General features: G+C 36.7%; 1 protein-coding gene and 1 non-coding gene across 5 annotated transcripts in view; one reads left to right on the top strand and one right to left on the bottom strand.

Annotated features, from left to right (window-relative positions):
• The window catches only part of Nup98 (nucleoporin 98 and 96 precursor), a 109,289-nt gene that overhangs the window by 29,608 nt on the left and 54,531 nt on the right, over positions 1–25,150 (top strand). For 2 of the 4 annotated variants that reach the window (XM_020169145.2, XM_020169144.2), the window contains 5 exons: positions 2,752–2,890; positions 9,399–9,491; positions 13,612–13,752; positions 20,671–20,804; positions 24,774–24,961. In XM_020169145.2, coding sequence (XP_020024734.1) covers positions 2,752–2,890; positions 9,399–9,491; positions 13,612–13,752; positions 20,671–20,804; positions 24,774–24,961 — 695 coding nt within the window. The remainder of the gene's footprint in view (positions 1–2,751; positions 2,891–9,398; positions 9,492–13,611; positions 13,753–20,670; positions 20,805–24,773; positions 24,962–25,150) is intronic. The other 2 variants (XM_020169148.2, XM_020169147.2) reach the window with 2 other exon arrangements.
• LOC141416760 (small nucleolar RNA U13) lies at positions 18,270–18,373 on the bottom strand. The gene has a single exon (XR_012441356.1). It is a non-coding gene; the product is annotated as a small nucleolar RNA U13 (small nucleolar RNA).

Here is a 25,150-nt window from a genome sequence, read left to right as displayed (position 1 = left end):
CAAACTGTAGGACCACCAAAAAATTTTAAAAAATGTTTTTAATTGAAAAAAAAAGGTATCATTGTCTTCCAAGTACATTTACAGAGTATATTGTGTGATTTGATACTAAAAGCAAATAAAAGCTATTTGATACAACATGAAATTACTGACTTATATAAGTTTATTTTCATTTAGTTAATTCTCTTTGCTTCAATGTTGGTATAGTTTTCTTTTGTTAGCAAAATGCCACTCCAATTTATTAGTTTATTTGTAACTTTTAATTATTTTTGAAATGAAAACACTTTTTATTGTGTACAGCATGAAGTCTTAAAGTGTATATATATGGTAGAGTCTAGTTAGGTAGTTTAAATTTTCTTTGCTGGGGAGGGGGATAAGGGACACAGAAGTACTCCTGGCACTTGAGCCACGTCTTCACTTTACCTCGTTTGCTTTAGGTTTTCTTTTTTTTTGAGAGGGTCTCACATTTTTGCATTGGGCCGGCCTGGACCATGATCCTCCTATCTATAGCCTCCTCTGTAGCTGGAATGAAAGGAGTGTATCATCACACCAGGCTTATTTATTGAGATGGGGTCTCCCTGAAATCTAGATACTCCCGATCTTTGCCTCTCCAGTAGTTGAGATTACAGGTGTGGGCCCCTGTGCCTGGCAGACTGTTTAAATTCTTGAGTCTTAATTGAGATACTTTTATGTTGTTTAAATCAGACAATTTAACCTGCTATCTCCCCTGTATGTTTTAGGTGATAGATTGGTATGGCACTTGGAAAGTAAATGTTTTTTGTTGGTACTGGGCTTTGAATTCAGGGCTTTGCTGTTGACTAGGCAGGAGCCTCTAATGCTTGCTCCATGCCTCTACCCTGAAATTAAATGTTGTTGAAATTATTGGAGTTCTCATGTTGCTGGAGGCTAAACTGAATTATTTTCCTTAAGTCATTTTAAGTAAAGTACTATTTGGAAATGTACTTAACCTAACAATGCTAAATTCTGTATTACGATTTAAAAAATAAAGGGGTAAGGTGGGTTGTAGCTCAGTGGTAGAGTTCTTGCCTAGCAGGCACACAAAGGTCCAGCTCCACAAAAAAATAAACGAAAGAAACTGGGTGTGGTGGCACATCACCGTAATCTCATCACTCAGGAGACTGAAGTAGGAGAATCTCCAGTTTGAGGCTTTCTTGGGCTACATAATGAGACTCTATCTCATCCTGCCTGCCCGCCCAATAAATAGTTATCAGTGTGAAGCAGTTTATATTGTGTAACCAAGCATTGAGCTTGCTATTACGGGTATTTAAAATAAAATTTAAAAAAAATCCTCAAACCATATGATCCTGTTTTCATGGAGATTGAAATTTTCCTTTATTTGTTTGTTTATTTTGAGGTACTGGGGTTTGAACACAGGGCCTCACTCTTGCTAGTCAGGCATTCTACCTCTTCAGCCACTCTGCCAGCCTTCTTTTTTTTAATATTAGGTATTTCTGAGATAGGGCCTCACACAAACTTATTTACTTGGGCTGGCTTTGAACTGTGATCTTCTTGATCTCTGCCTCCTGAGTAGCTAGGATTATAGGTGTGAGCCACAGATGCCTCACTTCTTATTTTATCTTAATTTTTTTTCCCATGGTGCCTAAAGCAAATGGGTAAAGACATAAAATCAGGACCTTGTGCTTGCCAGTCAAGCACTCAGCCTTCTGAGCCACACCAACAGCCATTTTTGCTCTAGTTACTTTTTCAGATAGGTTCTCACACTTTTGCCAGGCCTTGCCTCTAACCTTGATCCTCCAGATTTCCACCTCCAAGTAGCTGGGATTTGAGATGTGCACCACCATTTATGGCCCTGAAATGTTTTTCTTAATCTCATTTGAACAATAATTGATTTAAGAAATGGAGAAAATTATGTAATGCCTCAGAATGTTCTTATACTTTTTTAATAGCTTTATTGATTTTTATCTATATATATAATTTATCTCTTTAAATTATACAGTTCAGTGGTTTTTAATATATGCTCAGTGTGCAGCTATCATCACATTAGTTTTACCACACTAAAGTCATAATCCGATACTCATTAGCAGTTGTCCTCCATGATGCCCCAGTCACCTCTGGCCTATTGTCTCTGGATTTGACTGTTGCCAACATTTCATATGACTGGAATCACCTTTTGTGACTGGTTTCATTCACTTAGCTTGATATTTTTAGGGTTCAGTATGTTGTAGCACATTTAAGTTTTTTATTGTATATGTTCCTTCTGGCAAATGCAGTATCTGATATATTTCTGTTAATAGGTTAAAAAAAAATCAGATGGTGCTGGGCATGGTGGTGCACACCTGTAATCCCAGTACTTGAGAGGTAGAGCAGGAGGATTGTAAATTCAGGGACAACCTGGGCTACATAGAGAGTTCAACCCTAGCCTAGGCTACATAGTGGGACACTCAAAAAAAAAAACCATAGGGCCAAGGATGTAGCTCAGTAGTGATGCACTGGCATGTACAGAGCCCTGGGTTCAATCCAAAACAATGAAAAAAAAAAACTGTCTTGTTTCTTTGAGATGTTACCATTAACTTTTCAGGCTAGGAACATTCTCTTTACAATTTTACTCAGGTTATTTTATCTTTCTGATAGTGTTTATGTATCTTTTTAATAAAAATTATGACATCTTTTCCCCCATCCTACACCTAATATATTGTACTTGAAATTGTCAATTTGCTGTTTGGTATGTATCTTTATATTATTTAAAACTTCCCTGTATTCTGTTCTTTTTAGACCCTGTTTGGCAATAACAAGCTTACTACATTTGGAACCAGCACAACCAGTGCTCCTTCATTTGGTACAACCAGTGGCGGGCTCTTTGGTAACAAACCAACCCTGACTTTAGGAACCAATACAAACACTTCCAATTTTGGTACATATAAAAAGCAGGTTTGGCTCTCTTAAAGTTACACTGACTATACCACACATTATTCTCCTGATTGATATGATTGGAAATATTTAAAAATTCTCAGGTAAGCCGTGGCTTTTGTGAGGTACCAGAGGAAAAGGTTTAAAGTCATGGGACATGGCTTGAGGTATTTAGTAGAGATGTAAATCGGCTTTCATTTTCTTTGGATTATCTCAACAGTAACTAGAACCATAAATGAAACACATTTCACTGAAGTAATACATCCTATTACACTAGGTTTCAAATAGAAATGCAGTGTATAGAAGAGATTTGATGATTCTTTCTGCTGTTATGGACTATTTTTAAGCTAGGTTTAATGCTAGGGGTTTTTTGTTTGTTTGTTTGTTTTGTAGTACTGGGGCTTGAATTCAGGGCCTCACACTTGCTAGGCTCTACCTCTTGATCCACTCTGAGTCACTCTGCCAGCCTTGATGATTCTTTCTGAAAGTGGAAACCTGTCTTATTTGGGGAATTATTCAACAATTCTGACAGTTTCAAAATTTTTATGTTACAATTATATGCCTTATAAAAAAGTTCAGAAAATAAATTTGAACAATTAGGAAAAAAAAAAAACCAAAAAACTAGCCCTCTACCAGGCACCAGTGGCTCACATCTATAATCCTAGCTATTTGGGAAGCTGAGATGGCCTCGCAGTTCCAGGCCAGCCTGGCAAATTGTTCTTGAGACTCCAGAGCAAAATTGACTGGAGATGTGGCTCAAGCAGTGTAACATCTGCTTTGCAAACATGAAACCCTGATTTTAAACCTCAGTCCCATTTAAAAAAAAAAAAAAAATCTCTAAACTCCTCTTCAGAGATACGCTGGAAAAATTTAAACCAATTTAATAGAACATATTTTCAGCATCATCTATTCCCAATTAAATTTTCAAGCACACTCAGTATTATTTTCATAAGATATGGAAAGTTCAGTGTTTGACAAGGGAAATACAGTTCAAATATTTGTTGAAGATTTTGCTTGCCAGATCCATCACTAGGCACTGATTTCTTCCAGAGAAAAGAGTGCATTTAATGGGTCAGCAGTTATGCAGTTCTTCACTTAGGTTTTTTCGTTTGAAATGTTGGGAAGTAACCCAGGGACTCATACATGGTAGGCAAGTCCTCGACTACTGAATTATATCCCCAGCCCACTTAGTGAATTTTAAATGATTGTGTATATTCCAGGGAAAGAGACTAATTCAAGCACCCATTTAAAAGGTTAATATGTTTTAAAGAAGTAAAAGCTGTATGAAGTCTTTCTTAAAAGATTAAGTATGTGTTTAGGTACCCATTCCTACACCTATGTATCTGATTTTTATAACCTCTTTTACTCATTTACTCACTGCTAATAACAATTATAGTTATGCTCATATTTTTTGGTTGTAACTTTATTTGAAAGAACAGCTTTGAGGCAGTAGATTTGGTGAGCATGTGTAGGATAATCTGGCTTGTGTACTTGGTTCTTTCTCTTAAACCAAGGTTCAGATCAGTATTTCTCAGTTTTTTAATTTGTTAATTTGTTTTTAGTCATTATCATTCCCCTTTCCCAAGGAGTCTTTGTAGTAGACCATTTTTTCTTTTTTTTTTTTTTTTCCCCCTTCTTTTGTTTTTGGTGGTACTGGGGTTTAAACTCAGGGCCTCATGCTTTCTAGGCAGGTACTCTGCCACTTGAGCCACTCCACCAACCCTGTTTTGTGTTGGTTTTTTTTGAGATAGGGGTCTCTGGAACTATTTGCCTGGACAGGCTTCAAACCTTGATACTCCTGATGTCTGCCTTCCGAATAGACCATTTTTTCTTTCTTTCTTTTTTTTTTTTTTCCTAAATCATTATGCTTTTTTCTTTTTTTTTGTTTTTTTTTTTTTTTTGTTAAAATAGTTTTTTTTTTAATTATTCATATGTGCATACAAAGGCTTGGTTCAATTCTCCCCCTGCCCCCACCCCCTCCCTTACTATCCAGTCCGCCCCCTCCTTCTTCCCCCACCCCCTCAATACCCAGCAGAAACTATTTTGCCCTTATTTCTAATTTTGTTGTAGAGAGAGTATAAGCAATAATAGGAAGGAACACGGGTTTTTGCTGGTTGAGATAAGTATAGCTATACAGGGCATTGACTCACATTGATTTCCTGTGCGTGGGTGTTACCTTCTAGGTTAATTATTCTTGAACTAACCTTTTCTCTAGTACCTGTTCCTCTTTTCCTATTGGCCTCAGTTGCTTTTAAGGTATCTGCTTTTTAATCCAAATATTTTTTCCCTTGAGACAGGATCTTGCTATGGTGCTCAGGGTTGCCTAGAACTCTTGGGCTCAATTGATCCTTTACCCTTTTGCCTCCTCAAGAGCTGGGTTTATGGGTGCACACCACCGTGCCTGGCTAATCATCTGAAATTTTAGTACCAAACATATCCTGTGTATCTGTTTTATCTTTAGTGGCCCTTTGAAGGGCTACATACTATTGCACTTTGATTATTTTCTCCTTAAGAAATAATTTTCACTCTTTGAAAGTTCATATGTTTAACAAAAACTTTGTAGCACATACCATATTCAGAATTAAAAGTTATTTGTATTTAACAGACTATTTGTATAGGTTGTACTTGAAAAAATAGGCTATACTTCTGAAGTATATTTTATTTCATGGTTATAAATTTTTGATTTCCTCAGAGTTGTGTGTGTGTGTGTGTGTGTGTGTGTATTCACACTCATGCACTGATTTGGTTTTGGTTTTGGTTTTTGGTTGGACTGCCATGTTCACTGATAGGAAAATGAAATGTCTCATGTTTCTGGCTTTTTCTTTTTTTTGACGGCACTGCGATTTGAATTTAGGGGCCTTGCACTTGCTAGGCAGGTGTCTTACCACTTGAGCCACTCCACTAGCCCAAAATATCTCATTTTTTATCTGAGTTACTTCACTAGCTTGCGTGCTGACTTTAAATTATCTTTAATTTTAATTTGTGAAATTGTTTTTGAAATAACAGTTGATACACTTGTTGGAGAATTGGAGGAAATGTGTGGTATAAACAGCGTAAGATGGGATTTACATCCCTCCTGTGGGTTTGAGGTAGTTCATGAGCGTCTTGTTTTCTGCTGTTATGGGGCTATGAGATCCTTTCTGGTTAAATTTTAATTCAAAAAGAAGAAGAACATCTCCAAGTAAACTTATATATTTTTTTTTCTTAAAGTTGATTATGCTTAAGTAGGCAGTACTTCATTTGTGTGGTATAACTAATAGTACAATTCAAGAAAAGCCTTTTAGCCAGGCTCAGTGCCTTTTTCTTAGTTGTAGAGTTACAGCTTCTTGGGAGGCTAAGATGGGAAGGATCTCAGTTTGAGGCCTCCATCTCAAAATTTTGTGAAACTCCATCTCAACCAATAGCTGGATCTGGTGGTGTGCACCTGTCATTCCAGCTACTTTGGAGGGTGAGATTGGGAGAATTTTGGTTTCAGGCCATCTCAGGCAAAGCATTTCAAAACCAAGATCCCATTCCCATAGAAAAAGCTGGGCGTGATGGAATGCGCCTGTCATTCCAGCTATGGCAAGAAAGCATATAGAATCACAGTCCAGTCTTCTCTGGCAAAAAGCAAGACCCTGTATCAAAAATAACCAGAGCAGAAAGAGCTTGAAGCAGCCTCAAGGTGTTAGAGCACCTGCCTAACAAGCATGAAGCACTAAATTCCAAAAAGTTTTTAATTTTTTTGAGACGTGGTCGTGCTAAGTAGCCTAGGCAAACCTCAGCCTCAATGATCTTTCTGTCTCATCCTCTCAAGGCATGTTTAATGAATGCATGTATCAGATGTATTGAGGCTAAGTAGATTACTTGCTTGGATTTTAAAAGGGCATGAAATGTGTTTGTCTTCAACTTTTTTCTTGACTTTTATCAATGATACAACATTCCAAATACTGGCCTGACAGACTATAGTATTCTTAATGATACTTCCATGTATTCTAAAATATCCTATTTACTTTCTGAGTTTTCTTTCCTTTTGTTTCCTCCTCCTCCTTCTTTGTTCCTTCCTTCTTCCTTCTACTTCTTCTTCCTTCTTCCTTCTCTTCTTCATTATTATTGTTTTGTTTTGGGTGACCGGGCCTTGCTAAATGTAGCCCAGACTTGACTCAAAAGTTGGTAATCCTACTATCTCAGTCTCCTGAGTGCTGTAGTTATAGGCCTACACCATCATTCCCAAGTTTATTTATTTATTTTGATTGAACTGGAGTTTGAACTTAGGACCAAGCTTGCTGAGCAAACACTACCACTTGAGCCATGGCCTCAAGACCTTTTTGCTTTAATTCTCTTCCTTCCTTCCTTTTTCCCTCCCTCCCTCCCTCCCTTTTTTATGATAAATTTTTTATTAGGATATATTCATTATACAGGGGAGGGACTCATAGTGACAATTCTGATTACACTTATGTTGTACATTATTTACATTGACCCCATCATCTCTCCTCCTCAGCCCTAGCCCCCTCCCCTCTTTCTTTTTCTTTTCATTCTTTTATTTAATTATTTTTTGTGAGACTGAAGTTTGAACTCAGGACTTCACACTTGCAAAGCGGGTGCTCTACTGCTTGAGCCATACCTCCAATCCATTTTGTTCTGGTTATTTTGGAAATAGGGTCTTACAAACTATTTGTCCAGGTTCACCTTGAAACACAATCCTCCTAATCTCAGCCTTCTGAGTAGCTAAGATTACAGGGAGTCACCAACCAGCGCCCAGCTTGCTTTAATTACTTTACAAATAGGGTTTCACTGTTTGTTCAGGGCATGCTTCGTACTGCCATCCTCCTACCTGTGAAATAACTGGGATGACAGGCTTAACCCACTACACCTGGAATGTTTTGTTGACAAAGAGTCTCATTAACTTTTTCCTTAGGCTGGCCTCAACTAAGACCCCTGGTTTCCACCTCCCAAGTAGCTGGGACTGAATAGGCATGACACTGAGCCTGGCTTGCTTTCTTTCTTTCTTTTTTTTTTTTTTTTTGTGATTACTGGAATTTTAACTCGGGGTCTTTCACTTGAGCCATACTACTAGCCTCTTTTGCTTTAGTTTATTTTTCAAGTCAGGTCTTGCCTTATGCCCAGGCTGGTCTGGACTATTATTTATAAATGTTTCCCACATAGCTGGGATGACAAGTTCATGCCACCACATCCAGCTTATTGGCTGATAAGGGTTTTTACATTTTGCTTGTGGTGGCCTCCACCCTCAATCCTAGTATTATAGGTATGAGCCACCATGCCTGGCTTTTCTTTGAGTTTTAATACAAGGTCTCACTTTGTAGCCCTAGCTGGTCTTGAATTCATAATCCTCCTGCTCTGCCTCCTGTTAGGATTGCAGGCATGTACAACCACACTCCACTTCCATGATAATTTTTTAAATGACTTCAAGTATTTTACAAACACAGTTTTGTGGCTAATGATTGATCTTCTCTTAGCATGAGAGGTTGATGATATGTTTGTTAGTTGTTTTGTCAATATTTAGCTTCAAAAGTTACATAGAAACTGTGGATATATCTCAAAAAAAAAAAGTAATAGCAATACAATTCATTTGTCTGTGTTTGATACCTGTGGATTTTAAAGGGGAATTGTACAATTTTGTCACACAAATCATAGTGACAATAGATATTTTCCATCTAATGAAAGAAATCATTCAACTGAACATAAGTTCTTGATAGGTTATCTTCTCTTTTTAGGGTTAGCTGGCTGAGTCCTTGAGTGTTCCCATCACTTGTTTATAATGTCATTAAAGCTGCTCATGTGATCAGTTACACATTACTACCCATGCCAGTTTTATCTGTTTAAAACAACAGTTGCTGTACAGATTTTTCTTTCCCTCTCTTTTTTTATTTTTTTGGGTGGTGGTATTGGGGTTTGAACTTGGCCTCATGTTTGCTAGGCCAAATTCAAATCACTTGTGCTCAAGCTCTACCACATGAGCCTGCCACCAGCTCTTTTTTAATTTGAGTATTGGGTATTTTCAAGATAGTGTCTCTAGAACTATTTGTCTGAGCTGGCTTTGAACCTCGATGCTCCTGATATCTGCCTTCTGAGCAGCTAGGATTACAGAGGCATGAGCCACCCAGCTCCTGGCTGCTGTATAGATTTTTATAGGTAATTTTCATTTCCTGTAGGTTCATTAAAGTGTTTTTGTTGACTATCTTACTAATTTTAATGAAAGTTTGAAGAAATGAATTTTTCTATCAGTAAACCAGAAACAAGTATTGAATGCTTTGGGTCTTATAAAGCTTCTTAATGCTGAAGCACATTGACCTTTAGTACTGGATATTATCTTATATTGAATTGATATTTTAATGGTGAAAATGTCATTAAGTAAAGGTGAAGCTTGTTTGCAAGTGTTAGAATTAGGTTTTCTAAATACTAACTGAAAGAATGTAAAGCTTGAGCTCAGGCTGCTTTGTGTTAAAATCCCTTTTTGAGAAAATTGAGCATTATGTTAAAAGTACAGTTCACTCATTCTTTTGTCCCCTTAGGTTTTGGCACCAATACCAGTGGGAATAGTATTTTTGGAAGTAAACCAGCACCTGGAGCTTTGGGAACTGGGATTGGTACAGGATTTGGAACAGGTAAGGAACAGCTACCATAAGTTTTAGGAAGTAATGCAACCTTTTCATCATTTCATCATATGCGTGGAAATAAGAGGCCTAGATGTTTATTTAAAAAAAATGGATTTATGAAGATTTCTAGCTGTTATGTTACATAAAACAGTGGTGTACTTACTTTAGAAATGAATTCCGCAAAATATTTGTCCTGAAAATCTTGGTCTGTTTTGGGATTTTTCAGTAAATAATGTGAGAATTGTCAATATGCTGGTACTGACTAACTTTTTAATCCCCTTCTTGACCTTTTTATCAGGTAAGCCCTAGCAGTAAGGGAGCAGTAAGAGTGCATGATGATGTAATTAATAAATACTCTGAGAATTTGCAAGGTCTGTGTATAATTTTCAATTCTTTTAACTGTAGTAGAAACCAGGGATGTCATTCCTGTATCTCTGTTCCTACTGTCAGTACTTGTTTTTCAGTGCATTTGAAAATGCCAACTTTTCTAATGCCCACCTATCTTAACTAATTGGAGGGGGTTGTTGTTATAAGGTGGTATGTTTCACTGTGTACAGTTAAACAAAGTTGTTTAGGTATGTAGTTTTGTCTACTTTTCCCAGTTCATCTGACCATTGATGTGATCATTTAGTTGTACACCAGTGATTCTGTAGTCTCTGCTTCCACTATTAGTTATCTGTTATCTTTACTTCTGTGACATGATCATTCACCTGCCATCTCTTAATAGAACCTCCTTTTGTACTATGAATTGCTACCATTCATTTTCTTCTATTATTATTTATTTATTTATGTGTTTAGTCAATACTTGGGCTTGAACTCAGGGCCTCATGTTTGAGCCACTCTGCCAGCCCTTCATTTTCTTTTTAAACTAAAAGGTACTAGTGCTGGTAAATGTTTTAGCAATTCTGAAATATCATGAAAAGTTCAAGTGTTTCAACTTCTAAGTAACACTGTTGAAAGTTTGGCATGTATCTTGTCAGACCCCTATGTATGCATTTGCACATATTTATTTTATATATAGGGTTATTGGTCATTCTCTTTTTTTTTTTTGTGGTAATGGTGTTCGAACTCAGGATTTTGTGCTTATAGGTGTTCTATCACTTGAGCCACTCCACTAGCCATTTTTATGTTGGTTTTTTTTGTTTTGTTTTGTTTTTGAGATAGTGTCTTGCTTTATGCTCAGACTAGCCTGGACTGCAATCCTCCTATTTATGCTTCTCTGAGTAGCTGCATACCACCACACTCAGCCATTGGTTTAGATAGGTTCTATTGAAATTTTTTTGCCCAGCTGGCCTCAAACTATGATCCTCCCAATCTCTGTTTCTTAAATGGCTAGGGTTATAGGCTTGATCCAGGGTGCCCAGCTAGCTTATTTATTTTCTTATGGTCTGCATATAGATCTATCCCATAAAAAAAAAAAAACCTACTTATTATTTGTGTATGTGTGTGTATATATACACGTCTGCATAATTTCACACATCATACAGGCACCGTAATTTACTTATCTTTTTCAGTATTGATAGAAAATGGAATTATTTTGTATTATTAGCAAATAAAGGTTTCGTTATAATTTTGCATGTATGTTACTATAGGATTAAGTCAAATTAGAATTGTGTGTAGAAGCTATGTGCATATTTTGAGTATGATCTTGCTAATTTGCCTTCCAAAAAGAATACTGTTTTGCATTGTTGTTTGCATTATAAGACGTACCCATTTTCTCATATTGTTGGGTTCTTTTTGCTTTCATTTTTTTTGAGGAATCTTGTTGTGTTGATCAGTCTAATCTTGAACCTCGTGACTCAATGAATCCTCCTGTTCCCAAGTAGCTGGGACTGACTATAAGCATGTACTTACTCCATCCAGCTTGTTAGCCATTTTTACCTTTGCATATATGGTAGTGAAATTGGTATTTTCCAGTTCACACTTCACTAATTACTGGTGAAGCTGAAATTTCTTTTTGTTTGTTGTATTTTTTATTTTGGCAGTACTGGGTTTTGAACTTGTACTTCCTAGGCAGGCATTCTACCACTTGAGTGACGTCCCCAGCCTTTACAATGGATTTGACTGCTTCATGTTTCTTTATTCAGGCTACTGCAAAGATAAGGGAAATACCCACCTGGAACAGAAAATTTTATACAAGATTTTGTTTGGGGTTAAGGCAGTGTTAGGGTGCCACAAAAACAAAGAACGAAATCCTAAAATATGTGTGGCAAACTTTTTCCATTGAGGAAGTAATATATTTTATATTTTAGCATTTCTAGGAACTTGCACTAATTGCTAATGGATTGGGACTTTAAAAAAAAAAGTCTTATGACTTGGTTTTGGTGTTTTTTGGTTTTTTTTTTTTTTTCCGGTCAGTACTGGGGTTTGAACTTAGGGCCTTACCCTTGCTGTGCAGGCACTTTACCAATTGAGCCGCTCTACCAGTCCTGTTTTGTATTCGGTTTTTTGAGATGGGGTCTTGCAAACTACCTGATCTGTGCCTCCTGAGTAGGTAGGATTATAGGCATGAGCCACCTTGGCCCAGCCAAATCTGGGATTTTTATGGATAAAATAATCTCATTGCTACTTTTTGTTTTGTTTTGCTTTGCATTACTGGTGATTCAACTCAGCATCTTGAATTTGTTGGGCAAGTCTCTACCATTTGAACTACACTGCATGCCCTGTTTTGTTTTTATTTTGCTTTTAAGATAGGGTCTCCCTAATGTTGCCGGAGCTGGCCTCAAATTTACAATTCTCCTGCTTTTGCTTACTGATCACCTGAGATTACAGGTGTGTGCCAGTGAATGCCCAGCTACGTTGTTGTCTTTTTTCCAGTGAGGTTGGCCTTAAATGTTGAATCTTCTTGCCTTCTCCTCAAGAGTGCTAGGAGTGCAAATTCATACCACTACAGTTGGCTTAAAATTTCTTATTTAGCTGGACACCAGTGGCTCATGACTTTTATCCTAGCTACTCAGGAGGCAAGAGCTCAGCAGGATCATGGTTCAAAGCCAGCTAGGGCAAATAGTTTGAGAGACCCTATCTCGAAAAAACCCCATCACAAAACACACACACACACACAAAGGGACTAAAAAGGAAAGAAAAGAAAAAAATTCTTATTTAAAACAAACAAACAAAAACCCACAAATGTATACAGTACACTTCTCCCTGGTGAAAATGATTTCTTACTGCAACCAATCTGGTTAATGCTGAAACTTGGATCTTGTTTAGTAACTTTACTATAAGAAGTTTCATTTCAGGACTGGAGGTGTGGCTCATGCAATAGAGCGCCTGCTTTGCAATCCAGAAGCCCTGAGTTCAAATCCCAGTCCCACCAAAAAAAAGTTTCATTTTCTGTAAAACAAGTTTATTTAGCTAAAACAGTCTTCATGAGATGATGTTTAAGATAGTTTACATTTGATTTTCAGTAGTTTAGCCTATTGTGAATGGGTCAGCTTAGTATTTTGATTTGTAAATACTGACCTTTAAGGATAATTAATTTCTTTATTATTCGTTGTTGTTGTTGTTGTTGTTGTATTGGGGGTACATTGTGACATTTACAAAAGTTCTTACAATATATCATAGTTGAATTCACCCCCTCCATCATAAGGAGAATTAATTTTTTAATTCTTTGAAAATCTGTTTTTCTATAGAGTAGCAGTTAAGCTCTGGTTACATTGTCAGATATATCTCATTTTGAGCCTCATTTCTACTATTTGTAACATTTGTGATATTGAGCTATTATACCCTCAGTTTTCTCATCTGTAAAATGGGACTAATAGTGCCTACTTGAGTCATACTGATAGTTGCTTAGAATGTTTAATATGCACCAGACATCTTCTAAACGCTTTAGAAGATGTGTTTATTCATTTTAATCTTAGGATAAATATCTAAGCTATATATTATTACCTCATGTTATAGCTGAGAAAACTGAAGCAGAGAGTAAGTATTTTGCCTATAATGTGTATGATATACCAAGCCTGCTTTGCATGAAGTTAGCATTTTTACTGTATTAGCTCTTAGATTAAAATGACTGGTTATTATCATGTATCCAAATATATTTTATTTTTAAAATATTTTTAAACTGACCTCTGGCACAACACTGAAAAGATCTTCTATGGCGCTTTTCTCTCTCCTCTTGTCTCCGTAGCTCTTGGTCCTGGACAGGCATCTTTGTTTGGGAACAATCAACCTAAGATTGGAGGGCCTCTTGGTACAGGAGCTTTTGGGGCCCCTGGATTTAATACTACTACAGCTACTTTGGGCTTTGGCGCCCCCCAGCCTCCAATAGGTAAGTGCCAGTTACTTTAGAAGGCTGTACTCAGTTTATTTCTTACACTGAACTTGCTGGCTTGATTGTTTCCGCCTCAGCCCTGTCTCATCCCTACTAAAGCAGTGTATACACGCAGGTCATTAAATAGTCATGTAATACAGAAGGGCTTAGATCCTGACCTTCCCTGTTTCCCCATTTCTTGGCCTAGTCTCTCAGTGACACCACTTTTGTTAACTACTTTTAACTCATTTGGCATATAATTTAAGTTCATACTATTGGATAGTGTGCTTATATTTTTGTGTTTTGTTTTTCATACTTCATTCATTTAAATGCATCTTCTCAGTTTCTGTATCTACCACCTTTATTTTATTTTTAACTTATACAAAATTAATTTAACTTTTAATTTAAATATGTTTTTAAAGAAAACTGTTCCACCCAAAATGAAAAACAGGTATAGCTAGCATAAAGTAACTGAATTAGAAAGGATAAAGAAATGAATTTGTTTTTGTACCGTTTAATTAATTTGCTGTACTATTGTGATATACATGAAACATTTGAGAAACCTTTGTAGACTTAAGCTGTGTACTTTTATACTTATTTGGTTCTAGGCTCTTTCTTGAATCTCTTTTGTCAAGTATGAGGTTATTAGTGCCTTTCCCTGTTTGCTCTTTGCCTCTTCTCTTCCTGTCTTTATGTTTTATATTGATAAAGTTGTATGTTCTGTTATTTGGTTAAACAGTAATTTAGAAGTTTAATTGAGGCTGCGAACGGGTGGCTTACAACCTATATTCCTAGCTACTTGGGAAGCTGAGATTGGGAAGATTGCAGTTCGAGGCCAGCCTGGGTAAATAGTTCAAGAGAGCCCATCTCCAGAATAACCAAGCAAAATGGATTGTAGATGTGGCTTGAGCAGTAGAGCACCTGCTTTCTACTTTGCAAGTGTGAAGTCGAGCTTGAGCCCCAATCCCACCAAAACAAAGAAAAGGTTCAAATGAACTCTGCGTTTTATTATAATTTATGACATAATCACTGCTCAGCCAAATAAATATACCTTCCTCATAGAGCTTTCTTCCCATCAAATTTCTAATGATTTTTTTCTCTTTTATTATTACTAACCCACATTGCCTTCTTAACTATTCCAAATTTTTACAAATGATATCACAAGTCTTCATTTACCCCTAATTCCTCATTTGATCTCTGGGTTTTCCTGTAGATAGGAACTCATTTTCTGAGCCTTCAGCATTATGCTAGAATATTCTGTTTTCAAGTCCACTCAGAATTGTCTTTCTTTCCCTTTTTATTTACCGAATTTTCTGGAATGTATCTTCAAATGAAGTATGTATGAAAGGTTAACTTTTGAATACTTAGCAGTATCTAAAAATAGCTTCATTCCTCAGTGTTATAAAATTCTGATGTAAAAATTATTTATCCTCAGAACCTTGACCATATCCCGTCTTGTAGTAACATTACTGATGATCTAATGCCTTTCTGATTTTTTGTGACCCATTCCCCACATCCCTCAAAAGCACTTAGGACTATTCTTTTGTCCTGGTATTTCAGTGTTTTGTCTAGACTTTTTCTATCAGTGCTTCTATTAGCTATGTTTCTGCTTTCTAGAAATTTTATTTTTGCTATTTATTATTCTTTGGGTTTTTATTTTTAATTTATAAGAATTTTTACTGTGCATGGTGGTATGCACCTATAATCCCAGCACGCAGAAGGCTGATCATGAGTTCAAGGTCAGTCTGGGTGACTTTGTCTCAAAAAACAGTGCTCTTGTCTGAACGTTCCCATCTCTGCTGCTTAAATCTTTAGGATTAGTTTTTGTACTGATGCTTGGTGATTCATTTCTTTCATATTTAGGAGTAAAACATTAAAAACCTCACTCATTATTTCATGTGTGTTTTCCATGATGTTTCTTTAGGATTAGTAGTTTTGGAACTAGCTATGATCCAATGATTCTCTGTATGTAGAATGTCAAATTCTTAGGTCTGGGATGATACCATTACTCACTCTATTTGCTCTTGTCCTTTTTGTGTGTTTACTTAGCTTCATCAGAGGCAAACTCTGATATTTCGGCCTCTCTGTTGAACATCAGGGTAATTAGGAGGATGGCAGTGGGCAGATTTTTTAAAAATAGATTTTGCATTAATTCTTCTCTCCTCCTGTTTTTAACTCCCACTTCATCAATTTTAGTATTCTTAAATTTGCATTTTTTTTAGACTTAGGGTGATGTGCTCCACTTGACTATAATTCTCTTTGAATGTACTCTGAGTTTCCGTTTGAGTTTGCTCTATCTTACGTTATCACCCCTTTGTGTCCTTCCCCTAGAAATTTGTTTCCTCATGTGTTTATTTGGTACCTTTCTCATTCTTTGTCATTGTGGGTTGATAAAGATACATTAATTTTTTTTTAACCATAGGTTTTAATGAAGTTTTTGGAGAGAGAAGTTGAATTAGAATTCTTTTTGTTTGTTTGGTTGGTTTTGTGCAGTACTGGGAGTTGAACTCAGGGTCTTGTACTTACTAGGCATTTATTACTGCCACTCGGGCCACAGCACCAGCCCTATAATGCTAATTAATCACTCAAAAGCACTTAGGACTTAAAAGCTTTAGAATCAGTTTATGTTTAATTATGCACACCTTTGCCCGCTGCCCTAATTCTTCATCTATTTATGGCTGAAGATGGGCTGAAGTGCTTACTTTGCCTTTTCCTGTGGTGGATCTGGGAAGAGCATCTCCTTTCTCTGCCCTTAAAGAAGAATCGGTTTTATCGTTTATGTTTTTGGCAGTGCTGGGGTTTGAACTCCGGACCTTATGCTTGCTAGGCAGGAGCTCTACCACTTGAGCCCTGCCCTCCAGCCCCAGTTTTATCGTTAAAGATGATATTTCATTTTATTTCTTTTCCTTATATTTGGTTTTAAATAGGAGGTAGCATAAATAAATACTGTAACCTGCCATTTTTAGCTTATTGTCTGGTTTTTAATCATCCATATATTTTTCTAAAGCCAATTAAAAGTTCCTTGTACAAGTAATACTTTTTGTATGGTGGTATTACTGCCCATTTTAAAGTAATTGTATTATCTTTTAGAATGCATTATCTTTGCATCACAGAATCTTAGTTGGAAGATGCTTTAGACTTGTATGTGTCCGCTCTTATTGTGAGAAGCCCTTACTGATCTTAAAAACCTCAGTGTTGGCGGCATCCTTATAGGACAGTTCAGCTCATGGTTCTATTCAGGTTCTTTAGAAAACTAAACCTGCCTCTATAGAATTTCCACCCCATTCTACTTTTTACCTTCTACAGCTAAGCAAAACAAGTCTGCTATAATTTCTTTGTGGGTAACCCATTTCCAGATAAAGTTCTATTTTATCAAGACTTGATTTTGTTTCTTTCCACATCCCTTTAGTCATTGGTCATGATTTAGTTCTTTGATGTGTTATCAAAATGTTATGACCAAAATTGAATGTAACAGCAATAGTAGCTTAACTAGTGCTTATTCTTTTATTTTTGCTAACACATCTGCTCTCTTCTCTGGCTTTTCTTTCTTTCTTTCATTCTTCCTTTTCTTTCTTTCTTCCTTTCTAGGGGTTCATTGTATGTTAGACTGGCCTTGAACTTTTGATTCATGTGCCTTAGTCTCCTGCGTGCTGTGATTAGTGAGCAGTATATGGCACCACACCTGCCTTATCTTTGTCTGTAAATAATACAGTTAACATAGAGAAGGTTTCATATTTCTAATACAAAAAAATAAAAATAGGCTCACATGCTTTCCTAGTTTCCTTTGGGTTTATTAAAGAAAGCTTTCATTCTTTGACCAAGCCTAGGTAGTATGATCTATAGGAGATCAAATATTGTGGGTCAGAGTTATATAATTAGTGATTGACAAGTAACAAAATGACACTTGAAGATTAGCGTTCTCTGAAACTTGTCTCCTGCAATGGTTCCCTGAATAACACTATTCTGTTTATGTATAATACTGTGTATTTGGATCTTCTCTCTGAAGGTCTCATGCTTTCTAGGCAGAGGCTCTACCACTTGAGGTACTCTGCCAGCCCCTTTTTTGTGTTGAGTATTTTTGTGATAGGGTCTGGAGAACTACTTGCCTGGGCTGACTTTGATCTACAACCCTCTTGATTTTTGCCTCCCAAGTAGCTAGAATTATAGGCATGAGCCACTGGCACCCAGCTTTTTGGAACTTTCATTAATGTAGCCATAGTTGCCTCACTGGGTTTTATTATTGTTGTTGCTCTTGGGTTTTTTGTCTTGATTTGTTTTTGGCAGCACTGGGAGTTTGAACTGAGGGCCTTCTGCTTGCTAGGCAGGCACTTTGCCACTTGAATCACTCCAGCAGCCCCTTTTGCTTTGGTTATTTTTGAGATAGTAGGGTCTTGCATTATGCTCAGGCCAGCTTGAACCATCGTGGTCTATTTGTGCTTCCCTGTATAGCTGGGGATGACAGGCGTATATCCAGCCATTTGTTGAGATGGGGTTTCAAGAACTTTTTTCCCATGCTGGTCTTTTTTTTTTTTCCACGTCAGAAGGGTAACGTGCCCACGTCGTAACAAGATTTGAGGGCGGCATATGTCACTCAGAGGCGTGAACACCCAATCATCATGCTCATGAACAAAAAAAGGATCCCCATGCTGGTCTTAAACCACAGTTCTCCTGGTCTCCATCTCCTAAGTGTCTAGGATTATGTTGTTTATTCTTGCTCCTATTTTGAGAGTTTTAAAATTTTTGTTTGTAGTACTCCTTTAATCTGATTTTTTTGTGTGTGAACGCATGGTTCTGGGAATCAACCTGAGGCTTCATACATGCTAGGCAGGTTCTCTACCAGTGAAGTGTACTCCGAGCCCCAATTTGGATTCTTACATTTTTCACTTTAGTCTATTTCCAAATGTTTATAAGAGAAAAAAATAGTATTTTTGTCTCTTAAGTTGACATCTGATCTAATTTTTTTTTTCCACTTTTTTTTTATTGTTGTGCTAGGGATACATTGTGGCATTACAGAAGTTCTTTCCTTCTATCAAATATATCATAATTGAATTCACCCCTTTCATCATTCTCCATTATCCCTCTCTTTCCCCCAATCTGATATTTTGATAAGTGTTTTTGGAGAGATACATCTTTATTTTTTAAGTTTGTTTATTTTTGATTTGCTATCATCAGGTTCACTGCCAGATAAAAGATTTTCTTTTTGTGCCATCTTTTTTCTCTACCAGGTTTTTGAGAATTAAGAAATGCTTCAGTTAACTCTGGACATACTGAATTTCCTTCAGGTTCAAGTATTGTCAGCATTTTTAAATCCCTTCTACTTTCCCATTCACTACACGAAGGTCCAGTGCTTTTTCTACCACAGATTCTTCAGGCTCTGCCATTTCAACTTTTTTACTCTTTTTCCATTCTGTTTCTTTCCCATTTTTTGCAAAGTAGTTTTATTGGAGACCATTTTTTATTGCATACTTGAGCTATTGTTCATCACCTCTGAGGCTCCTAGTGGTGAGTCCTGCAATGTCTCCATCCTGCATGCTGCCAGCTCAAGTCCTTGTTTTTCTTTTTATACTTTGTTCACCTGTAGATCATAAATATAGTCTTCATCGTTCTTAATGTCTGTTGCCTAAATTCTCTTATCACTGATAACGTTTGTTCTCAGACTTTGAAAGAAAATTAAACTAACTTGGTGGCTTTGTTTTCTTTAGATATATATTTAATTATGAGTATTAAATATAAATGATAAGCATATAAGTATTTCTTGACCATTTTTATTGTTTCTATGCTGCCTTCTTTTTCTAAATCACTCAGTGCTAAAAAAAAAATTGAGGTGGTTACTGGAGACTGTCCCCTGGGCTTCAAACATACTAGGCATGCACTCTACCACTAAAAAGTTTTATTCTCGAATTTCAGTTATTAAGTCAAGGATACTTTTGATATTTCTGCACTGAAATATATTTTGTAATAACATTTGTCATTATAATTATACTTATATAATTATAATTTGCAGTAACTGCATAACTTACCATGTTGAATTGTCGTGATTTTTGTAACCATTGACTTAATGTAGGACACATAGGTTGTTTCTGAATCCTGACCATTACATATATGTGCAGTGAACAAATGGGAATATTTCCTTTATTTTGTTTGTTTGTTTCGCGATAGGGTCCTCTATGTAGTCCAGGCTGACCTGGTACTCCTAATCCTCCTGCCTCACCCCCAGCTTTGTTTCCAATTTAACTAAGTCCTTGGGTTAAATATGCATGATTGAAATTATTAGATTTTAAGTAATAATGAGTATACTTGCTCTGCCATTGTATCTTTTAATCAGGTTAAGTCAATCTTAATTTTTCTCAAGGTAAAAAACTAACTTTTTATCTGTGCCCTGTTGGCTCATGCCTGTTGTACTAGCTACTCAGGAGGCAGAGATCAGGAGGATCGCTGTTAGAAGCCAGCACCAGGCAAATAGTTTGCAAGACCCTATCTCTAAAAACAGCCAACACAAAATAGGACTGATGGAATGGCTCAAGATGTAATGTGCCTTCCCAGTAAGCCTGAGGCCCTGAGTTCAAACCTCAGTACTGCCAAAAAAAAAAAAAGACTGTAACTTTTTATGCCATTTGCCAGTGATAATGAGGTAAGTATGAAATATTCCTTTAAGATTGTTTTAATTTGCACTTACTGGATTATCAATGACAACGAACACCTAAGTGAATTTTTATGTGAACTCTCTTAAGAAATGGTTCTTCATATCTTTGACTAGTTTTATTCATGAGGTTTTTAATTTCCCACTTTTCCAGTAATGCCATTGAGTGAGTCTGAATGTTTTGAAGATCTCATCCCCAAGAATGCTGAGTTCTCTAATATAAATGTGTTGGATCCCTAGACTTATGTATTTCCCATCCCCACTTGCCTTTTGTCTTTTTGGTTTTTTTTTTAAAGCTTTGACAGACCCCAATGCTTCTGCTGCCCAGCAGGCTGTTCTCCAACAGCACCTCAATAGTCTAACATACTCACCTTTCGGAGACTCCCCTCTCTTCCGGAATCCCATGTCAGATCCTAAGAAGAAAGAAGAGGTAAATTTTTTTTTTTTCCTTTTCTAGAGGAGGCTAAAAAGGAATGATTTACCAATAGAAATACCAGTTACTGATAATTCCAAGCAAAGTATATGCTGTGCTAGCACTGCATTTTGTCATTTCATGTTTATAAGTAAACAGTGACAGCAGGCTGGTGAATAAGCTGCTAACTTCGGTTCTGTTTGGGTTTGAAATGACAAACTCCAGCATGAGCTGTGTGAACCAGAAAGTCACATCCTATGGAATGCAAGATATCTGGGTCTGCATCTTAGAGGTCTTAGCTGCAAGTCCCATCACGTCTAGGACATGTCCTGAATATGTCCTCCTGGTAGGATTGTTCTCTATCTACAGATCTTTGCTCTGTCTGGCACTGGTGGCAAAGCTTTGTCCAGAGCTCCAGTGGTGCCCACTGCCGGCCCAAGTTTGCCAGCTTCCTGAGTTCTGACTTCTACAAGTCACTTGAGACTGAGGTTTCTGTAATACTTGGTTCCTCATGAGGGCTCTTGCAGTCTTACAGAACTTCAGCCAAAATTGAGGGACCCAGGTGTGGTTCCTTTAAAGAACAGAAAGTTGGGCTTACTCTGCATTCCCCAAGCACAAAATGCTGGGTTCATACATGCATCCCCACGTCACAAAGTGGAAGGAGCATTAATTATAAGTGGCTTGAAGAACAACCCAGAATTCCAGATGTTGTGAGCTCATTGTGCCCCTGTTCTTGGACTGCATGTGCAATTAGCACCTTTATTTTATTGCTTGCACCTACGTTTGGACTTCTGAGTTAGACAATAAAAGTAACAATAGAGGAAAAAAAGAAAGAAGCATTGAAAGTTTGATGAAGGGAGTTCCATCAACCTGTGCCCACCCTATCTTATCCTGCTTATCCTGGGCATTCAAGCAAGCTGTAAAAGAAAATAGGTATAGATGCAGGAGGTGATGGTCACATAGATAAAAATGGAGAGGGACAGAAAATGGTTGACTTGGCAGCTCTTACCACTTTTGGCACCTCTTCATTGGTTGGGGTCCATGGCAGCCTTCAGTGATTGTCTGGCTCAGGCTTTCTGTGCCTTTAGGTACTCTGGCATCAGTGGGACCTCTTCCAAGGCTGGTTTATCAAACAAGCCTTTGGACACTGAGTTGGGGTCCAGGTGAATCCCCTTGAGACACTATTATTTATGATAAGAGAAGCTGTTAGCCACCTAACTATCAGTTAGGTCCGAAAAGTCACTGGATTAAATCTGAGCACATTCGGAAGAAGATAAATTTAAGGATGCTTCTGTAAAATACCTTCTCAGAGAAAGAGAAACTACATTTACAGAATGTAATTTCTTACCTACCTATATTGAGATTATAAGCAAAACTAAATGTAATTAATTTTATAAAGACCCTTTTTTTTTTTATGCTTTTCTCTAGACCAGGGAGTAAATTGTTTTTGTTATATCTGCAAGACAGCATGACAAACAGCAGAACAAGCATTTGAAGGGAGATCAGTTTTTAATTGCCCTAAAATAAGGCAAATATTATTCTCATTTTATATTTAAGCAAACTAAGGTTTTAGAGAGGCTGAGTTTTTAATATTGTTAATGCTTTTAAATAGCAAAAATTATAACCTTACCAATCCTGATTTCTACATAGTTTCTTCTTAATCTTCTAACTCTTAGTGGCAAAGGGGTTTTTTTTAATTGTTGTTGTTGTTTCATTTTTTTTGTTTGTTTATTTTTGGTGCAGGGAATCAGATCCAGTGCCTCATCCATGCTAGGCAAGCACTCTACCATTGAGCTATATACCCAGCCTGATAAGGTCTTTTTTATCACTGTGTTGTGATGTGTTAAGTCTTTGGTCTTTGTTTTACCATTTAGAATCTGTAAGACTTTGTAAAAGCCTTTTTGTTTTTCTGAATCTTTGTTCATCTGTATCTCTATGGAGAATAGTTCAGTATTGAGGGGTAAATGAGATAATGCATACCTGACTTATAGTAAAATTCCTCATCTCCTTTTTTTTTTAGACAGATGGAAGTACTTTTTAAAGTACTGTGTAAATGTAAGTTGGGATTAGATGAATTATGTTATTCATGCTGCCTGTGCCTAAATATGTGCTAAGCACGGTGTTTGATGCTGGAGATGCAAAAAGAACTCAATTCTCTTAGTTTGTTATAAAGTGAGGAAAATCAGACCTGTAAACATTTAAATTTACCTCAGAATGATACATTCTGTGTATATGTTGTGTATCTATATAGTAGACATCATTCATCCACAAAAAGGAAGAAGTACTGATACATGCCAAACATAAGGCTACATGATGTCATTTATATTAACATGTGAAGAATAGGCAAATCCATAGAGAAAGCAAGTGGATTCATGGCCACCAAAGGGAATTGGGAGGTACAGACTTCTGAAATTTAGATAATGATGATGGTTGCACAACCTTACATTTAAACTAAAAACTACTGAATTATATGTGTTAACATGGTGAATTTTATGTTAAAGAGTTTTTAACAAAAAATTTGAAATATGATAGAATAGCATAGATATTTGGGTGAATTTGACAAGGCTTTTCAGAAGGGGTAGCATTTCACTTTTTTGATATGTCATGTAGAAATTGTTAACTATAGGTCAGTACATTTAAGGAAAGACACTAAGTTGAGAAAGATCACAAAAAAATATCTGAGGTTCATGGTAATTGAAGTCTGAACAGTCTGCACTGGGAAGAGAAGAATAAATTGTCAAATTGTGATTGGCTTTATATGTTAAGCATTGTTACTTGAAGTTGTTATATAATCTCATTTTATTACTTAAGAAAACAAATGTGGAACATTCTGAAAATGCTATAGAAACAGGTATCATCTATATCAGTTCTAAATGAACTCTTAGTTGTGACTCCTTCACTAACTTATAATTTCATTAATAATCTGAGAAAGTAGGTTATCATTATTCCCAAAACTTTAGTGTTTGGCTCATGCTAATATTTTGGGTAGGAGGGCAATACTGGGGTTTGAATTCAGGGCTTCACACTTGATAGGCAGATGCTCTACCACTTGAGCTGCACCCCACCAGCCATTTTTGCTCTGGTTATTTTTAGATGTAAGGTTTCATTTTTTGCTCAGGCCTGCTTAGAACACCATCCTTCTATGTTAGGCTTTCTTTCCCCGAGTACCTGGGATGACAGGCTCCCTCTACCATGCCCAACTTTTTTCCTTTGAGATGCTATCTCCTGTATTTTTTTTTTTTTTTTTTTTTTGCCTGGGCAGGCCTGGAAGTAAAATCCTCCTGATCTCAGACTCCCACAGAGGTTGGGATGATAGAGCTACCAGCACCCAGCTTGACTACTGGTAATTAATGCTTACCAACTGATGGATAAATATAAGCTAGTATCTGTTCTCTTTTTTTCCAGAGTGATTTGGATTGCACAGAAATTGAATAATTAATGGCTGGGTCTCAGTTTTTCTTGAAAATAAGATTTTTGGGTTAATCAAAACACAATTTCTATGGCCTAGGATATTTTTTTTTTCATGGAACTGGTGGTTGAACTCAGTCATGCCGCTGACCCAAGATTTTTTGTTTCTATGTTTTCTTAAACTGAATATATATATTGTCATGCTTATTTTATAAAGCAAAACTATTACAAACTAAATTCTTTTTCATAATATAGGAAAGTGGACAGAACATACTCATATGTTGTATTAGTAGTTTTAATTTTTAAAGCATTTTTCAAATCCAGCATCACAGCTGCATTTTAAAACATGTCTGGCAAATCAGTTGACGTGGTAGCTGGAGAGATGAGGTAAAATGAATTAGAGAAAAAGATAGTTCCATCTTCATTCACACATAAGTGGGGGTCTTAACATTCTTGTTTTAAGGGAGTTGAAACTTCAAGAGATATCTAGCAGGTAAATGGTTTTCTGATTTTTAAGGCCAGTGCCATACATTTGAATTAAAATAGAATTTTCCTTGATGCGTCTTTTTCGTTTTTCAGAGATTGAAGCCAACAAATCCAGCAGCCCAGAAGGCTCTTACCACACCTACTCATTATAAACTGACACCACGCCCTGCCACCAGAGTCAGGCCAAAGGCTTTACAAACAACAGGCACAGCGAAATCACATCTCTTTGATGGACTGGATGATGATGAACCATCCCTAGCCAATGGAGCATTCATGCCCAAGTGAGTTTATTTTTGTTAACTCAAGTTTGGTGTAAAATACTAAAATAAACTAAATATGAAATAACACATAATCATTTAAATGTAGTACACATGATAAAGTTCGCTTTTTTTCAGGTAGGAGAGAGTATTTGAATAGGGTCTTCTTATGTTGTCCAGACTGACTTTGAACTAGAGATCATCCTGGCTCAG

This window comes from Castor canadensis, chromosome 1 (genome assembly GCF_047511655.1).
Source record: "Castor canadensis chromosome 1, mCasCan1.hap1v2, whole genome shotgun sequence".
NCBI classification, from domain to species: Eukaryota; Metazoa; Chordata; class Mammalia; order Rodentia; family Castoridae; genus Castor; species Castor canadensis.
Note: the sequence above shows the minus strand (reverse complement) of the source record. Positions and strands in the feature narration are given on the sequence as shown.